This window comes from Bubalus kerabau, chromosome 3 (genome assembly GCF_029407905.1).
Source record: "Bubalus kerabau isolate K-KA32 ecotype Philippines breed swamp buffalo chromosome 3, PCC_UOA_SB_1v2, whole genome shotgun sequence".
Classification (NCBI taxonomy): domain Eukaryota; kingdom Metazoa; phylum Chordata; class Mammalia; order Artiodactyla; family Bovidae; genus Bubalus; species Bubalus kerabau.
Window position 1 is genome coordinate 183,079,592 of NC_073626.1, and position 19,058 is coordinate 183,098,649.

The 19,058-nt window shown below is 48.0% G+C and overlaps 1 protein-coding gene and 1 non-coding gene across 6 annotated transcripts; one reads left to right on the top strand and one right to left on the bottom strand.

Moving 5' to 3' along the window:
* Positions 1-418: 418 nt before the first annotated feature.
* TRNAE-UUC (transfer RNA glutamic acid (anticodon UUC)) lies at positions 419-491 on the top strand. Its single transcript has one exon. It is a non-coding gene; the product is annotated as a tRNA-Glu (tRNA).
* Positions 492-7,922: 7,431 nt separating this feature from the next.
* Positions 7,923-11,811, bottom strand: RPL11 (ribosomal protein L11). 5 transcript variants are annotated; one of them, XM_055574172.1, is made up of 6 exons: positions 11,657-11,811; positions 10,727-10,877; positions 9,901-10,007; positions 9,542-9,673; positions 8,423-8,533; positions 7,923-8,001 (listed from the first exon to the last, which is right to left on the bottom strand). In XM_055574172.1, the coding sequence occupies exons 1-6, from the start codon at positions 11,660-11,662 to the stop codon at positions 7,972-7,974; spliced, it is 537 nt and encodes a 178-aa protein (XP_055430147.1). In that variant the 5' UTR covers positions 11,663-11,811; the 3' UTR covers positions 7,923-7,971. The 5 variants fall into 5 exon arrangements, with proteins under 5 accessions (XP_055430147.1, XP_055430148.1, XP_055430144.1 ...); XM_055574173.1 differs by having other exon boundaries at positions 10,727-10,874; positions 11,657-11,783; XM_055574169.1 differs by lacking the exon at positions 11,657-11,811 and adding an exon at positions 11,003-11,579.
* Between the last annotated feature and the right edge of the window lie 7,247 nt (positions 11,812-19,058).

Sequence of the window (19,058 nt, forward strand, 5' to 3'; positions counted from 1 at the left end):
CTGGGGAAGAGCCTTTGCTCAAGCTGTTCCCTCTCTGGAAAGCTCTACCTCACAGACCCATTCGGCCAATCCTTACCTCCTTCAAGGCCTCTCAGGTCTTGCCAAGGCCCCACCTTGACCACCTTCCCCATCCCCCTCACCCTCCCCTACTTTTTCTTTTCTCCACCGTGCACATCGTTTTATAGCATATAAAGTGTATAATTTACTTGTGCATTATTATCCATCTTCTTCCAAAAAGTTAAAAGCTCTACGAAGGCAGAAATCTTTGTTTTTGTTTGCTGATGTATCCTAAGAACTGTAAACAGTGTTGGGCAGAGTGGGCACTCAAAAAGTTTACAGAATAAGTGACTTAAGCAGGACACATTTCTTAAAGACAGTCACATATCTATTTAGTATATTATTATACAAGTAGCGGAGTTCCCTGGCGGTCCAGTGGTTAGGACTTGGCACTTTCACTGCCATGGTCCTCGGTTCAATCCCTGGTCAGGGAACAAAAATCCCACAAGCCTCACAGAGCAGCCAAAAAAGAAAAAAAAAAGGACTAAAAAATATATCAAGTAATAAACATATGAAACCTGTAAATTTAGTGACAGGTTCTTTTATGAGTTTTAAAGAAAATATCTGGTAACCAACAGTACTTCAGAAATTATTTAAAGGTGGTTTACAAATTGAGATGGCAACCCACTCCAGTATTCTTGACTGGAGAATCCAGTGGACGGAGGATCCTGGCGGGCTACAGTTCATGGGGTCGCAAAGAGTCGGACATGACTGAAGAGACTTAGCAGCAATAGCAGCAGCAGCAGCAGCAGTCCTATATATGCACACAGGCAAATTCAAATCCTCTCATTCTGGAGAGCCTTCACAACATAAGGGTCACATACTAGAACTTTCAAACCTGACTCTGCACACAAATCATCTCAGAAGCTTGCTATATTAAAGCAAAACAAACAAACAAAAAGCCTATATCCTACTCTAAGCTCTTTAGGGTTGGGGCTGGAATTTATATTTTAAACAAATGTCTCATGTGATTCTCCTGTAACCAGTCCAGTAATGGACAAGGATTAAGGCTCAGATAACCTCTGAGGGCTCTTCTAGCTCTGAAGTTCTGACTTTGTGATTGAAACACAGCTGACTACCCTGGAAAGCAGGGCTTTTCAAATTGTGGATTTACTGGGCTAGAACTAGCATCAGGAGAAAAAAAAATACAAATTAACAGAACAGACCATAAATTGAGAATGCATTACCTGTAGTAAAGGTTATTGTTTCATGAACTATTTTCCAGAGGTGAGTATACATGTAAGTAATAAGTGGTAATATTAAAATACTTTTGTGGTCAAAAAAAACTCTGAAAGAGAACAATGAGTCTCAACTTTCAGTGTTGTAAGAGCGTGAATTTCTGAGCCCCAGCAAGTTCAAATCTCTGAGTGGAGTTCAGGAATCTGCATTTTTCATGGCCCTAGACCACACTTAACTGAGCTCTGTGAACGCAAAGCTACCTCCAGAACCCATTTCATGCGGTGCTTTTCAGTACTGGGGGAGGGGGAAGAAGAGGGTTGGAATGCCCTTGGGAGGAGCAATTCCCATCCCTCCATGTTTCTGGTGGTGCTAAGGGATGATCTGGAAAAGCACAGCTAATATCACTGGACTGCAGCACTGGGGAGGAACCCTATTCTGTTATTTCTAACATTAAGGAAGGATACTGGATTTTTTTCTAAAGAGTGCAGCAAGGAGAAACATGTACTTTTGGTCCACTTCACAGAAAGGACGGTTACCTGTCTGGTTCAATGTCACACTTCAGGCAGGTAAGCACTCGAGCACTTGCTGAATGCATGACGAGAGAGAGAAACGCTGAACTGAGACAACAGGAAGCTGCGCCTTGCTCCTCTGCAAGGTGTTGTCATTCTCAAGGCCCACTTCTCTGAAAATAACCCCGAGTCTGAGCTTGCTCAGCGCCTTTACAGTGAATAACCACCATCCTCATCTTCTTCCCTTTCCCAGGAAAGAGAAGCCCTTAAGTCACAGAATAAAAGCTCTCACATTGAAGCCTACCACAGGCCACAGATATACATTTCATAAACATGTAATACTTACATCCTGATAACAGCTGTGCGATCTGCATATACTACCTTTAATTCTTGAAAATAACCCTGGAAGGTAGGTGTTGCCCTACTTTACACAAAACCTTAGGCCCAGAGAGGTTGGCTGACTTGCCTAAGGGCTCACCCTGGCCGTCGGGGGCAGTGTCGCTGGCTGGCTGTGCCCCACCTGAGCAACGAGCCGGTCTTGAGGGCCAGACACTGGGAGCACGTGGTGAGACACAGCCTCGAGTCTGAGGTTACAGAACACCAGCTACAAAATGCACACATCCGGCAATCTGAAGACCTTTCTTCCTTTAATTACGACTAAGCTGTGAGTTGGGCGTTTGTCCCTATAGACCCAGTCTTTGAAAAGTAGAGACCAACTCCGTTTCTATGACTGTCAGCCCTCTTGGGGACTTGGAAAATGTAGGCCAGCATTTTGTGGGTTGGTCAACCTACTTTAAAGAAAAATTGGATACGAGCATATGTCAAGGGGCAGATGTGTGGTTTAACCTTATTACAACAGAGGCTACAAAAAGGCTCAACCTTATTACCAGAGCTATGAAACTGTACAAGAAGACGGCTGGCCTCAAGGCTCCGGAGTCTGACTGCCTTTGTCTGAAGACTGGTTCTACCACCACTACCTGTGACTTTGGGTAATTAATGCCCTTCTGTATGTCCTCATCACTGTAACAGCTCACAGTTATGAAAACTAAATGAGTTAATATGCGTGTCAGCAGAGAATCCCAACCAGTATCTGGGAAAGCACGCCCCTCCCCTGGTGTGTGCCTGGACCACTACTCTGAGAATAACAACTATTACACAGCTATTTCCTAAAATGAGAGTTGGAAAAGGGTTGAAGTAGCAGCCAGTGGGACTCTTTGTGGAAAACAAGCCTATACTATCTGCCAGGGACCTGCAAGGGATTTGACAGGCTTAAATTCCAAATTCTGTGCTCCAATCCACTCTGAGGAACCATGCAATGATTAAGTAGAACCAGTCTCCCCCCGCCAATAGATGCTTGTTTGGGGGAGCTGCGCCACACAGCATGTGGGAACTCAGTCCTCTGACCAGGAATGAACCCACGCTCCCTGCAGCGGACCACCAGGAAGTCCCTCAATAGGTGGTTTTTAATTAACTGTTTTCAGTCATTTTGGAGTACAGTAAGAAATTTGGAATTCTGAAAATAGAGATAATGTAAACCGTATTTTCTCATAGAATTACACTGTTTTTTACACATAGATTCATAAAAAGTTGCACACACTAAAAGCAACACAGGAAACAGAACCAATCTTTTAAAGCAAAAAACAGAAATACCGTTTTACAGAAATACTACGATAGGGAAAATACTTCCAGAGGCAGTCATCCTAGTATTAAAGGGTCATGTTATCAAAGCAATGTGTTCAGCAGGGTAACTGCTGCTGCTGCTAAGTCGCTTCAGTTGTGTCCGACTCTGTGCGACCCCATAGACGGCAGCCCACCAGGCTCCCCAGTTCCTGGGATTCTTCAGGCAAGAACACTGGAGTGGGTTGCCATTTCCTTCCCCAATGCATGAAAGTGAAAAGTGAAAGTGAAGTCGCTCAGATGTATCTGACTCTTAGCGACCCCATGGACTGCAGCCTACCAGGCTCCTCCGTCCACGGGATTTTCCAGGCAAGAGTACTGGAGTGGGGTGCCATTGCCTTCTCTGAGCAGGGTAACTGGGGGGAGTCTAAAATGTCACTTCTGCTTAAGTTGGTGAGTATCTTTTTGCCTTTTCAGGTTTTTCTAATTACTGAAATATTTATCACATAACAAATCACATCAATAGTGATATATAATTATGAAACAGAATCCTAGAATCGTATTACGTAAGGTCCTTAATTGGTACAATCACACATCTTTTTGTTCAAATTTGTAAAAACACGAACCATCTGCATGTGTTCCCTAAGCTTTCTTGCACCTGCACCCTGAAGAGTCAAGTTCAGTCCTCCTGGTGCCCCCAGGTGCCGCAGGCTGGATTCCCCCCTGACAACAGCAACTGCCGTTTCCATAACAAGCTGCACTTAAAGTTGTTCTGTACCCCCAGGCACCAGCCAGGTCCCCAGTGGCAGGCAGCTTAAACTGTAGGTGGTTTCTGGGCCCTGACCTCACCACTCACCTAGACAGCATGGGCCTTAACCCTTTAAGACTCAGACCCCTCTGACAGCCTATTCACTGCAGTCTTTACCCAACAGTTGGTTAGAGTCTCAGTGTATACGCAGAGTTTAAGAGGTTGGGACTGATAAACTCCATGTGTGGTTAAGCTGCACACGTGGTGGTCAAGCTGCAGGAAAAGGCAAAAGCACAAACTCCAACAGGCTCTGCTATAGAGGACCAGGAAGGATAGCTTGCTGTTATTTGCCTCTGGTCACAGTGCTGGCAGAAGCAGAGCAGAAATTACGTGTAGTCGTTTCAGTCGTGTCTGACTCTATGTGACCCTATGGATTTTAACCCCCCAGGCTCCTCTGTCCGTGTAATTTTCTAGGCAAGAATACTGGAGTGGGTTGCCACTTCCTTCTCCAGGGGATCTTCCAGACCCAGGGATTGAACCCCCGTCTCTTACGTCTCCTCCATCGGCAGGTGAGTTCTTTACCACTAGCGCCCCCTGGGAAGCCCGTAAATTGTACAACACTATCGAACAGCGTGAAGAGACCTTACACTCACTGGACGCAGGGCCAAGAAAACCGACAAAAGCGCTTCCACTGGGACAGTTCTACGGGAGGAAGCGCCATTCCTGCACTTGGTGCCGGCCGCATAGATGAGGGTAGTAGAGCCTGTACCTCTAACGGAATGGCATATTACACAGCCACTAGGACATGAGACACACTCACAGAGGGAAAAAAAGCACAAATCAAAATTATACCTGCAATTTCAGTTTGTGTCACAATTTTGTTATGCCATAACCCAGCTGGAGCCTCCAACGGCAGGCTCCTCGCAGGTCTGACTTGACCTACTATCCCCCTGCCCACCCTCGCTCTCTCTGGTTGTGGTGTTTCTCAACCAGACTAGGACCTCCTAGTGTTGGCATGGCAGACTCCACCACGCAGCCGAGGTCATCAGTAACCACCCTGTGCCTACCCCCACAGTGCTTCACACATTTCTGTGATCGTCTCAAAGTGGGGCTTCCCTGGTAGCTCAGTTGGTAAAGAATCTGCCTGCAATGCAGGAGACCCTGGGTTTGATCCCAGTGTCAGGAAGACCACCCTGGAGAAGGGAATGGCAACCCACTCCAGCATCCTTGCCTGGAGAGGCTGGCAGGCCACATACAGTCCATGGGGTCACAAGACTCCGTATACTGCTCTTGTAACACTTTTTCAAATGGTGGAACGTTTGATACCCTTCACCTCCGGGTACTAGTGCCAACAGCAGCTCCAGTTACTGTGATGAGCAAAAGCCTGCCTCCAACAAACACCCCTGGACGGGGATGGGCAACAGCGACCCTGTTTGAGAGCTGTCCTCAAGACTAGTCCCCGGGCCTGAAACTGGGACACAGCCAGATGCCCGCCAGGGACACCACCTTACTCTGCAGACAACCACACGTAGCATGGGGCGGTCACCTAACATCGAGGTAAGCTTTCACGGGCAGCAGCTGAGGAAATGAGAAAACGAACACAGCAGGAACCTTCGAAGACTAAATTTTATTAGAGAAACCTCCCCAGACGTTACGCCTCCCCTCCCTCCCCCTGACGTGAGGACATGGGAAGCGCTTCTACTCTGTAGGTCCATACACACCACCTGCAGGTCTTGTTAAAAGGAATCCAGGTCTCAGGTGGGGTCTAGCAGATCTGACCACTCCCCAGGCGATTCCAGCAAACACCAGTGCTTCAGACCCTGTGTGATGTTTGGAAGCCGAGTTTCTAACAAGGCTTCCCTGGTGGCTCAGTGGTAAAGAATCCGCCTGCCAATGCAGGAGACCTGGGTTCAACCCCCGGGTTGGGAAGATCCCCTGAATTGGCAAATGGCAACCCATTCCAGTCCTCTTGCCTGGGAATCCCCTGGATAGAGAGGAGCCCAGCGGGCTACAGCCTCAGGGTTGCAGTCTTGGCCACAACTGAGCACGCACACACACGAGCCTCTAGCTAGAGGAGGGGCTGGGGGTGGCAGGCTTTCCTGCACTGCTGCTCTCAGCTGGCTAGGCACGTGTTCTCGCCTGTGCCAGCTCCCAAGGTGTTTAGTCACTCACCTAAAACATCACTGCTCGAGCTAGAAGCAAAACCCAGCTATTCCTCAAACTCCTGAGGGCCCGTGTTCCCTCTGGGCCAGAAGCCTAGGTAGTTTTTAAACGGGAAGTGAACTCATTTACAAGTCAGCAGGACCAAATGAAGGGTGGGCGCGTACACTGTCGTTAAACTAAACAGGAAGTACATTAACGTAAAAACACAGCTACACAGCCAGTGGCTACCAGCCAAGCGCAGAGGACGCAGAGGACGGCAACACCGTTAGAGACTTTCCACATCTCGTCTTCCTGCGATGCTTTATTTCAACTAGTACACACTCCCAGCACTAGAAAATATTCCAACTTCCACAGCACCCAGTACTAGCCAGCCAATGTATTCACCAAGAGTTAGTTTGTTCTCAAAGATGTTTATTTCAGTTGTAGTTGTTAGTATAGAGATGTTAAACAGAGAAGTCCCCCCACTATAAAAGTGAAGCTTCATCACAGGAATTGGGCTTCTTCACAAGTTGACTCTGTTTACAAAGTGGGGTCCCACAGTAAAAGGTTGAGAAATGATTGCATGCTGGTGTTTTAAGTGAAACAAAGCTTATGCTAACATATTTCACGATCCGCCCCTTCAAGCACCTGGATCTGATGGAGAAGACTATCAGGAAAACAAAGCAAGCCATATTTTCATAAAAAGTTAGGTATACCAAACAACCTCCTTTAATAAGGTTGAAAAATACCTTACAAAGGCAGCCAAAAAATTAAAGACCCATTTAACAGCAATGAAAAGGGGGCCCAGAGACAACTGAACTCATCAGTCACAAGTGACGATGCTGAGTTATCTCGTGCTAGAGCCACTGGCCACGCGTTATGTCCAGTAGGGAAATGGTGACTCTCGAATGTCACTGTCTCGGTGACCTGGAATAGTACAGGCAAAGGGCCCCCTTTCACAGCAAAGGGGGCACCCTGGCAGCAGTAACATTTCTCACAGACAGTAACACAGAACTCATCCTTTCTGAGCACTATGTGCCTGGTGCAAGTTAAAGCGATCAAGAAACATTAAACGGCTGAACTGTGAAGGAGGTTAGGTGTCACTGCCCCCACAATACAGATGGGGACGCTGACGCACATCTAAGGTGTAACAGAGCTAATAAGATGCAGGGCGGGGAATCAAATCCAGCCAATGGGTCTCAAAGACCATCACCCCCTTCTCTACTTACATTCTCAGCAACCCTAGATTTTCATTTTAAAGGAAAAACCGAGTCCAGTGTTTCACCCCAAAGCACCACATCAAAGACTCTGATCCTTTCACACAGCAGGACTGGAAAAGCCTCTAGTGGACGGCAGCATCACTGAGCAGAGGGGAGCCCTCACCCCACTTTAATCAAGGCTCTAAATTCAAACCCGGCCCCAACCACGCCACCCCCCGTACAACCAGTTTCCGCCGGGCCACACCGGGCCACGGCACCACAGCCTGCCAGCAGGGGGCGGTGAGCACGGGCAGTGCTGCGAAGCTCTCAGCCTGGGTCTGCCAGGAAGCACTGGCGTCCAAGGGGAAGACAGGGTGGTTACCAGCTATTCCCATCGAAGCTTTAAGTGGCTCGAGGTCCAAGGACTTGAATATGGCCAGGCTCCTTGCACAGAACACACAACAGTAATTGTACATTTCATTGACAATGTTTTATTGGCCTTTTGGATAGAAACGGGAATTTATTTGCCAGGAAGGATGATCCCATCATACTGAAAGAGAAGAGATTTTTTTTTTTTCAGAACAGGAGGTAAAGTAACGACTGCAGCAATGGCTAACGTTCGAGAATTCAAATCAGATACATGGATTTTGGCTCGGAATCCCATCTCCCTAGACAGGAAGCTGGCCAGCTTTAACAATCACTCCACTATGCTCAACTGCACTGGACCCTGAGAAAACGGGGTTCCTAGTAAAAGTCATATTCCTCCCCTTCCAGTTACCTGCATTCACAGGGCTGAGGAGAAGCCTGGTTCTGGGTGTTCTCTTAAACCACAAACCCTGGAAGCCCATTTGCCAAGCTGCCCAAATGTTCTACCTTTAAAGAACTACCCACCAGGCTTTTTATCCCCACATCCCAACTCAATTCACCAACACCACCTTCCGCCACTCCACCTGAGACAGGTCAAGCTTTACCTTCTGCTGGAACCAGCGCATGGCCTCCTCTTTGCTGATTCTGTGTTTGGCCCCAATGCAGCCTGTCCTGCGCTTCTTGTCTGCGATGCTGAAACCTGGCCTACCCAGCACCTGTCCCAGGAATAACCAACAGTCACCTAGCCAGCTCAGAGTCAAGAGCAGACAGACAAGACTCACACACTGGAGCAACTGATCTTCCAGAGTCACCTCGTAATTCTAGTGCAAGAGACCCATGACCCCGGGGTCTGATGGAACCAGCCTCCTGGACGACACACCGCCTCACGACAGGTTTGCTCAGGAGGCTGGCCTCCCAGCACCTCCCCTCTCCCCACACCTAACTCCCAGTGGTGGCTAAGGAGTCACCACTGCGCCCGTGTCCCAGAGTGCTATTATTTTAAAAAATAGCAGATAAAAAAAATCTTACTTCAGCATGTGCATTGTATAAATCTTAAAATTTCAAGAAGCACAAAGAAGTAATTATATTTCTCTCCTCTGCTTTAGCTCAAAAGTGCTTCTGGTTAAAGGTTTGTGGTGCCTGTGAGCGCCGAACTCAGTCTGTCTGGACATTGAAATCTAACAGTCCTTCAGGTTCACACTAGTCAGGACTTCAGGGTTTTGCTACTGACTTTGATTCTGGGGGCAAAACATTACAGTGACACAAACGGTCACGTCTGCATTAAACTCCCACCCCGAGCAAACAGTTCCATCATCAAACCTGCTTTCACGCCCCCAGATGGAAGCCACCCCATTCCCGAGGTCTAAGGGAAGCAGCAGGGAAAAAAGCAGCCAACCCCAACACCAAACGCAACCTCAATACCATCTCTCAAAATGTTAACTCAGTGGCTGGAGTTGTTTCCTTCCTCCACCTCTGAGCCACGTCGCTGCTCACTAGACGCTAGACCCTAAGCACCACGACTATAGGAATCTTTGTCCAGCCATAGTCCACAGCCAGGGCTACACCCCCTCGCCTGCCACCAATGAGCTGCATCTTCCCCAGGGAGCGAAGACAGACAACACTCAAAGCCCCAATCCAACATGTGACCGCCAAGACAGCACAGACGAAAAAGAGGAGCAGCGCCCACTCTCACAGAGCGGGAGTGGGAGACTTGGTACTCATACCACGTAGAAGTCCAGGCCGTAGATCCCGATGCTCGGGTCATACTTGATCCCCAGGTCAATGTGTTCTTGGATCCCAAAGCCAAAGTTTCCAGTATCTGAGAAGTTATTTTTTCTTAACTCGTACTCTCGCACCTGGGGAGAAAAATGCAGAAATCACTCCCTGTCAACTCAACACCCTGATATCTAGCTCAGCCTGCAACACTCAAGACCCCCAAACACAGTGCAGCGTAACTTGGCCAGGAACATCTCATTTCCCCAATACAGGGAAAAACCCTTTAGAAGTTCTCCCCACCTCAGAAGATTGACTATGTGCTAGGTTGGTACTCTCTACCATTACCCCATTTAGAGACAGGCCTCACCTTTAGACCTTTCTCCAGGATTTCTTCTGCCTTGGCCCCACGGACGGTGCAGTGGACGGCAATCTTTTCATTTCTCCTGATGCCGAAGGATCTGACAGTGTATCTAGCTGCAGGTGGGGATAACAAGGAGTCAGCTGATGTCACAGCTCCACTGCACTCCCCTCTTTCCACAACGTCATCTCCAAGATTCCAAAATAAATTAGCATTCCATAGCAACCCATATTTGCTAAAACTCTACTGTACCCTTATCCCCATTTTACAGAAGAAGCTGTGAGAGGCTACCTTGTAAGACCACTTAGTAAGAAAGAGGCAGGCTGCGAACCCCCGTATTCCATTATCCCAAGGCAACAAATCTCTAAACACAAAAAATGTAATGCCTGCATTGTGCCTGCTGGGTAGCAGGCATTTCAGATAACCCTGTCCATCCTCCACAATCTTATACATATAAACTATTATCATCCCCTGTATGCAAGCAAGGAAGCTGAGGCCCAGAGGAAGAAATGAGACTTGCAAGTGATGGAGCCAGAATCTGAAGCATGAAGCAGGTTAGTCTAGGTACACAGCCTTGTTCTCACCCTCGCCTAGATTATCCTCACTGCTAATCTAATCAAATGCCATTTTCTGCATTCCCAACATTTCCACCTCACTGCATATCCTCCTTACTTGGAAAAAATCTCTACTTGGGCTAGTCTGAGCTCAATTTCGATTCACACAAAGCTCAGGAAAGCAATGCTTTTAAGAGAAACCACCTGTCACCTCCCAACTGGGTACAAAACGGGCCTGACGTTTTTCGGGGGGCATCCTCCAGCTGCCGACAACCACTCACCTTTGGAGAACACTGGGGTCTGGCCCGTGAGCTGCTCCAGCACCTTGGCTGCCCGGGTCAGCCTGTCTCCGCTCTCCCCAACGCAGATGTTGAGGCAGAGCTTGCGGATGCGAAGTTCCCGCATGGGGTTCTCCTTCTCACCTTGATCCTGCTACAAAAAAGAGAAGCGGCGGCGGTCAATACGCCTCAACCCCGCCCCGGCGGCCAGCCTAAATGCAGAGCGCCTTTCCGCTCATCCCCAAAGCAGTTCCTAATAGGTTTAACAGCGATCGTCACCCTTTCTTTCATCTGGGAGCCACCGAGGAAGGCCTCTCGGGGGGGTCTTGTCTCTCCTTCACCCACATTCGGAACGCGAGAAACAGGACAGGTACCGGGTGGTAAACTTACAGACGCTTGAGAGTGAACCCCTCGGGGCTTAAAGTGTAGGGTAACGGAAGGCACCCCCTTTTTTCCGATGAGCGGGGTTGGGGGGGAACCAGCCAGCACGTGGCTGTGCAGCGCCCCCCACCCCACTCGGAAACCGTCTAGAGGCTGCGACCGAAATCTGGGGTCGGCCCCGAGGGGAGAACCCGGCGGAGGCCTCCCCCAGCAACCGGCTGAAGTGTTGAGTCCCCGAGGCCAGCAGCCACAGGTCCCGGACCCCGCATCCCAGACACCCCGTCCGATCGGTCCGCTGGCCGCTCGCTGCAGCCTGCGGGCCGTGTTCCTGGGCCTCCGGCGGCTGCCCGGAGCCTACTCCTGGGGGGTGGGGGGAGACAGGCGACAAGGTCCAGCTCCGCGCCCTCAGCGCGCACGGTTCTGCCGGCTTCAGCACGGCCGGCACTGTGGGCTCCGTTCTCCTCGGGCTGCGGGCGACGTAACCCCCAGCGGCTCGGCCGGCCGTGGATGGAGGCGGATGAAGGACAGTTAACCCGGGAATCAGCTACTCACCGCCATGACGGGAAACAGGAAGAGAGGGCGAGACTTCCGACCCAGGGCCTTATGGGCCAGGAGGCGGGCTCATTTCCCAGGCCAGCGAGATGAAGGAGAGGGAGAGGCGCGCCTGAAGCCTCGTAGAGTCGGCTGCCCCCTCGTGGGCATAGATGGCAATTGCAGGAGACCCTGGCGGTCCTGGAGCCGACCTGGGCTTTTTGCAACACGGGTGTTTTTTTTTTAAAGCTGAACGCTTTGATTTGCGTTTCTCTGATACTGAGAGATGTTGAGCATCTTTTCATGTGTTTGTTTAGAAAGATGGTAACGATGACCCTATGTGCGAGACAGCAAAAGAGACACAGATGTAAAGAACAGACTTTTGGATTCTGTGGGAGAAGGCGAGGGTGGGATGATTTGAGAGAATAGCACTGAAACATGGATATTACCATATGTGAAACAGATCGCCAGTCCAGGTTCGATGCATAAGACAGGGTGCTCAGGGCCGGTGGACTGGGACGACCCTGAGGGATGGGATGGGGAGGGAGGTGGGACGGGGGTTCAGGATGGGGGACACATGTACACCCATGGCTGACTCATGTCAATGTACGGCAACAACCACTACGATATTGTAAAATAATTAGCCTCCAATTAAAATAAAGAAATTAATTAAAATTTTTTAATCACAGGAATGATATTAAACTTTAAGTTAAAAAAAAAAAAAGCTGAATGCTGTTCCCCCACTTACAGCCTCAGGAACAAGTGGTTCTTGCGTCTTGAGAGGGGCCAGGACTACACTAAGTCAAGTGGGCAAATTATGAAGTGAGAGTTTTATTCTATAACAGGGTAAACAAATGGAATTTAAATATTTAGGGAAATTCCCTGGCGGTCCACTGCTTAGGTCTGTGTGTCCTCACTGCCGAATGCCTGAGTTCGAGTCCTTGTTGGGGAATGAAGACCCCACCAGCAGCGCAGCATGTCTATAAACAGATAAATAAATAGTAACTGAACAGCGTTGGCTTAAGAGTCTTGAGCTGTGAAGACAGATGTGGTCCTGTCTTGGCTACCTCAATAGCAATGAGATCTTGGGGGCAAGTTACTAATTATTAATAGATCGCCTTCAGCCTCAGTTTCCCTCAGATTTGTGTTTTTTAATTTTTAAGAAAATTTTATTTATTTTTATAGCTGCGCAGGGTCTTTGTTGCTGTGTGGGGGCTTTCTCTAGTTGTGGCAAGCAGAGGCTGCTCTCTGGTTGTGGTGTGTGGCCTTCTCATTGCAGTGGCTTCTTTTGTCGCAGAGCAGGGGGTCTCCGCACTCCGGCTCAATACTTGGAGTTCCCTGGCTCTAGAGAACAGGCTCAGTAGTTGCGGCACCCAGGCCTCGTTGTTCCATAGCATGTGGGATCTTCCTGGACCGGGGATCGAACCTGTGTCCCTTGCATTGCAAGACAGATTCTTAACCACTGGAAGTCCTTAACCAGGGAAGTCCTTTTTTTTTTTTCAATCTTTAAAAATAATTTTATTTAATTATTTTTTGGCTGTACTGGATCTTTGGTGATGCTCAGGCTCTTGTGGCAAGCTGGGGCTACTAGCTGCTGTGTGCTGGCTTCTCACTGAGGTGGCTTCTCTTGTTGTGGAGCACAGGCTCTAGAGAACAGGCTCAGTAGTTGTGGCCCACAGTAAGTGGTTACTCCTACTAATAGAATGGAGAAGGAAATGGCAACCCAGTCCCGTATTCTTGTCTGGAAAATCCCATGGACCGAGGACCCTGACAGGCTACAGTCCATGGGGTCACAAAGAGTCAGACACGGCTGAGCGGCTTCACTTTCTTTTTCTTTTCTTCCTATTAATATAAACCCACTATATTCAAGCAACTCCCCCCACCAAGAAATGTTAGACGTGGTACATACTTAAGAAAAGGTCATCCTGCAGGCACGTGGCTTACAGATTAGTCTCTGACAGACAAGGACCCCAATCTCGGACAATAACTGACCCCCCCCCCCCTTGGTTGGCACTAAATGCGCATCAGCAGGACCCAAGGAGGTGCCATGCCAGGAACCACAGTCCAGACGGGAGCTGGCCTTGAGTCAGAGAGTTTCTTTGACAGGGAGAAATAGAGAAAAGAGGACGCACAGGGCTTTGGTGGAAAAAGAGTCAGGGGCTTTCTTCTACAGCCATAATTCCGTCTCTCCTCTCTGGACGGGAGGCAGAATTCTCTAGGTTCTCCTTGTAGCATCCTTAGGGACAAAAGGACACTCCTGGGAAGCTGGGCTGATGGGAGAGAGCCAAGAGAAGGTACACCCTTTGAGCCTTCTTTTCCAAGCCCCCAGCACTAGTCCAGAGCAGGGGCCTCTGGCAGATCCCTAGGATGGGCAAGCCAAGGAAGGGACGCTCCAGAACTCCAGAGATAAGGCAGCTGAATGCAGCCCGTGATCTTGGATTTTCTCTTCCTATGAAGCACATTACTGGGACTACTGGCAAAATCTGTAGACCTAAGAAATGTCCGTATGGTAGTTTAATGCTTGACCTGATTATGGGAGCTTGGTTACGGAAGAGAATGTCTTTAGGCTTAAGAAATGCACATCCAGTATTTGGAGGAAAGGGGCCACTGCAGTTAACTATCAAATGATTCAGAAAAAAGATGTTTATTTAGAGGGAAAAGGATAAAGGAAACGCAGTAAATTTAAGATTTGAAGAATCCAGATGAAGGATATGTGGGACTTCTTGCAACTCCTCTGTAACTCTGAAATTGTCCAAATAGAGAAAATAACTTGAGGGAAACATGAACTTGGGAAGATACATAAAAGCTTCTCCTTGATAACCCCTGTCTCATTCCCTCCTGCCACAGTTCTTCTCCAGTCGCATCATTTGACAGCAGTACCCACACGTGGTAACGAGGAATAGCTAATTAATACCAATATACCATGCCCAGTGGTACCACCTCACTCAACCTTCAACATCCCTGTGGAGGCAAATTCTATTGCTCTCCCATTTTACAGATGGGCCGACAAGGCACACAGAGGTTCAGTAACGTTTATAGACACTATTAGTATAGTGTAGTCAGGAGGTCTGACCCCAGAGTCCAGTCCTGTTCTAGGAGCTAATGAACGAAGCCAGGGCCAGAAGTTGCTCCAGGCTTTCCCAGTTTATGCCTTTTCCTCCTCACAACCCCAGCTCTCTGGGTCTTGCCCCAGTCAGGTCCCCAGGAGGAAGGCAGAGGGGCAGAATTAGACCCAGCCCCATTCTGCTTCCTCCTTGCTTTAGGCATCCAGGTCAGTAGAAACAGAGGCCAGAAGACTTGTTGTGTTTTATTCCTGTGCCTGAAACTCTTCCATAAAAACAAGACCGAGTTAGCAGGGGCAGGTTTAGCACAGTTCAGGCACGAGAAAGGCAAGTTCGAGTCTTCTTGAGCCACTCTTTCCCGGGTGCAGCCCTGCCTGGCCGCCCCTGGCCTAGAGAAGTTGGGTAGCCATCACCTCTCACTTCTTTGCAGCTTTTATGGTCACCGTGGAGACTCTGCCTCTAGGAGCTGCTTTTTCTCTATGGCTCTGATGACTGTGACGGCCACAGTCTGCCTCATGTCCTGCGTGGCAAATCGACCTAGGATACAGGATGTGGGGAAATGGTGGGGAACGCTGCCAGCAGACAAGTCATGGCACGATGGCACAAGGGGGTCATGTGAGCCAAAGAAGTGATGGTTGTAGCTGTGCAGGGGCCTCCTAGGTGCCACTAGCGGTACAGAACCCGCCTGCCCAGGAGACAGAAGAGACATGGGTTCGATCCCTGGGTCAGGAAGATCCCCTGGAGGAGGGCATGGCAACCCACACTCGTATCTTCCCTGGAGAATCCCGTGGACAGAGGAGCCTGGAGGGCTGCAGTCCATGGGGTCACAAAGAGTCAGACATGACCGAAGCAACTTAGTACGCATGCAGAGTTGTACATACAAGCTCATTTAATTCTCCCAACAACTCACAGTAGATCTCATTGTCTCCCTTTCACAGGTGGGAAAACAGGCAGAGAAGTTGGAGTTTACTTGGCTGTAATGGTTGGAAACCCAGAAGCCTCAGCACTTATATTCTTAGTTTCTCAAGTCTCCTGCTTCCATGAGTGAAAGACACAGGGAAAGTTTGCTCTGAGGCATCCGCCACCAGACCGTTCGAATGCCCCCAGCCTCCAGGCTAGTAGCGCATTCTCTGTGCACATCACAACCCGCGGGATGGATTGCGTTTACATTCAGCGGTGACTCTGGCAGTTGCTTCTCTTGGGGGTTCTTGATTTGTCCCCCAGCTTCAGGTTGTGGAGGGCAAGGCTTTGGCAGCTGGCCTCAAGCCTAATAGAATTTTTGGCAGATGGAGAAACTAATGCAGCGCTGAAGATTCAGGTGGCAGCCTCGGTGGCCCACTTCTAAAATTAGCCATTGGACTGTTCCCCTGAAGCTGTCACATTTTTTTCTTAATATATATTTATTTTATTGAGGTGCAGTTGACTTACAGTGTTTCAGATGCACAGCAAGGTGATTCAATTATACCTATACACACATATTATTTTTGAAATTATTTTCCATTTTAGATTATTACAAGACTATAGTTCCCTGTGCTATACAGTGAACCTTTGTTGCTTGTTGCATATTTATTTATTTTTTCATTAGAAATCTAGCATTCTATTCATATCAAATCAAACAAGTGGAAACAAAATGTCATAAAATTTTTAGCTAGGCAAAAATTCACAAGCTTGCTAAAATATATATATTACACATATTATTTATACATGGAGCTTCTCCCGTGGCTCAGTGGTAAAGAATCCACCTGCAATGCAGGAGGCTGGTAGGAGACACCGGATCGATCAGGAACATCCCCTAAAGAAGAAAACAGCAACCCACTCCAGTATTCTTGCCTGGGAAATACCATGGACAGAGGAGCCTGGTGGGTTACTGTCCATGGGGTCACAAAAGAGTCAGACACCACTTAGCGATTAAACAACAACATACAAAAGCTTTTCTACTGTGCTTGATAAAGGCTGGAGAAAGAACATGAAAAAAAAAGAAGAGATGGAGAAATTGGAAAACATAAACTAAATGAAATGGGAGTGCTGAACATGAAGTAGAAAAAGGGAAGCAAACTAGATAAGAGGGAAAGATCATCCTATAGTCCAGTTGTTTTTAAACGTGACTGCTCATTAGAAACATGCCTGGAGCTCTGGAGGGGAAAAAAAGCAATACCTGAGCATTTGCATTTTTCAAAAATATTTCAAGATAATTCTGATATGCATCTGGATTTTAAAAAGTGATTACAGTCGAGAAGGAAATGGCAACCCACTCCAGTTTTCTTGCCTGGAAAATCCTATAGATGGAGGAGCTTGGCGGACTATAGTCTGTGGGGTCACAAGAGTCAGACACGACTTAGTGACTAAACCACCAAAATGATTTTGTTCATTACATTTCTGAGCACTGGAATAAAAGCAGGGGGAACGCTCTAATGAAATGTGGAAGAATGTTTTTGTAAATCTAATACAGCTAAAATGTACATTTTTTCGGATTTGATCAATGGGAAAGATTAGAATTGGATTATGATATAAAATAAAAAGCTTTTACTGACATAAAAAACTGATTATGAGTTTTTCTATTAAATCATAGTTTGGGTGATATAGAGTTCTATTATTTTTTTGTTGACCAATCATGATACAATGATATTAAGTGAGTAATCATTACATAATCACAATAGAAACTATCACATTGTTAATCAGCTAGACTCCAATATAAAATAAAAAGTTAAAAAGAAAAACCTTAAGAAAAAAAAATAGCCATTTTAAGATCACTCCCTTCTCCAATAACTGGGGGACTCTGAGGGCAGGGGCTTGTTTATTTGTAAATATCTAACAGTTAGCACAGAGCCTAGCACAGAGTAGGAATTGCCTACTCACTATGGTTTGAGTCCAGAAATTTCTAGAGGTTCAAGCCCAGCCATGCATAAGATACCTGGGGGATCTAAGCAATTGGAGAACCTGAGCCTCTGGGTTTAGGCTCCATCAGTGGTTCTGGTGATACACTAGGTTTGAAAACCACTGCATCAGAGAGTCGGGGAAGGGAGAAAAGTCTCTACTAATCTCTTTATGGCCCACCTCCTCCAGGTCAGTGCTTCTCAGACTTTCATGTGCACCCCAGTTGCCTGGGGATCTTCTTAAAATACAGATTTGAATTCAGCAAGTCTGGCTGGAGCCTGAGATCCTGCATGTCTAACCAAGTCTCGGGGGATTCTCATGCTTCTGGTGCATGGACCCCGCTTGGAGTTAGCAAGGCTCCGAAGTGGCCTCTGCCTCCCTGTGTGACACTAGGCAAGCTGCTCTCCCTTTCTGGGCCCTTCTAACCTGACACGCAGAACCTCTGACCAGGGTCTGCTTGCTGGCTCAGGCATGACACGTTGGCCAACCAGCTCCCTGGAGCCGGGAGGAGGAGGCCACAGTCCAGGCAGTCGGTTGCTGCTGGAGCTTATACAGGGGTGGGCACTCAGGGAAGCTTCCCACACACACAGGCTTGCTCAGAATCATTTGGATGATGCCTGCCTCTCTAGACTTAGGGCTTTGGGCTTGTCCTCCAGCTTCATGCCCGAGCGCCAGTCAAGCTTCTCTGTCTGCTCTGCAAACTTGCAGGTGATGTGGGTGGCGTGGCGGTCCAGAACGGATGAGTAGCCAGCTGCAGTGCTGCTGGGGTGGCTAAGGATGATCACGTGGAGCCAGGGAGAAGGAGGCAGGTGGACTGGGGGAGGAAGAGGGCAGTAGCCAAGCATCCTTCAAAGGAGGTGGCTCTAACCAGCTAAGGGGTCTGCTGCCCTGGACACATGGTCAATTATAGTGAATGTTTATGGGGTGCACCAAGTTCTGTGCAAAGCAAATCTCATCCATTCCAGTTTAATTTTCACAGGAGGGAGTCCGAGAAAACCCAAATTTCTTATCCAGGATGTGGCAGAGTTGAGGCTAAATGGTATCTGTTAGTGATAGACAGTATTATGTGTACTACCCCTCCTCACCTTTTAGAACAATGAATTATAATAATAGCAGCTATCTAACTTGTTAGGTGGCCCCAGGCCAGCTGTTTCATACATCACCTCATTTAGTAATCCCAAGATCACTGCAAGGTAATCCTAGTCCTAGTCCATGCATGACATCTTTTTTGGGTGTTAGTTCTAAAAGGTCTTGTAGGTCTTCATAGAACCATTCAACTTCAGCTTCTTTAGCATTACTGGTTGGGGCATAGACTTGGCTTACTGTGATACTGAATGGTTTGCCTTGGAAACGAACAGAGATCATTCTGTCGTTTTTGAGATTGCATCCAAGTACTGCATTTCGAACTCTTTTGTTGACCATGATGGCTACTCCATTTCTTCTCAGGGATTCCTGCCCGCAGTAGTAGATATAATGGTCATCTGAGT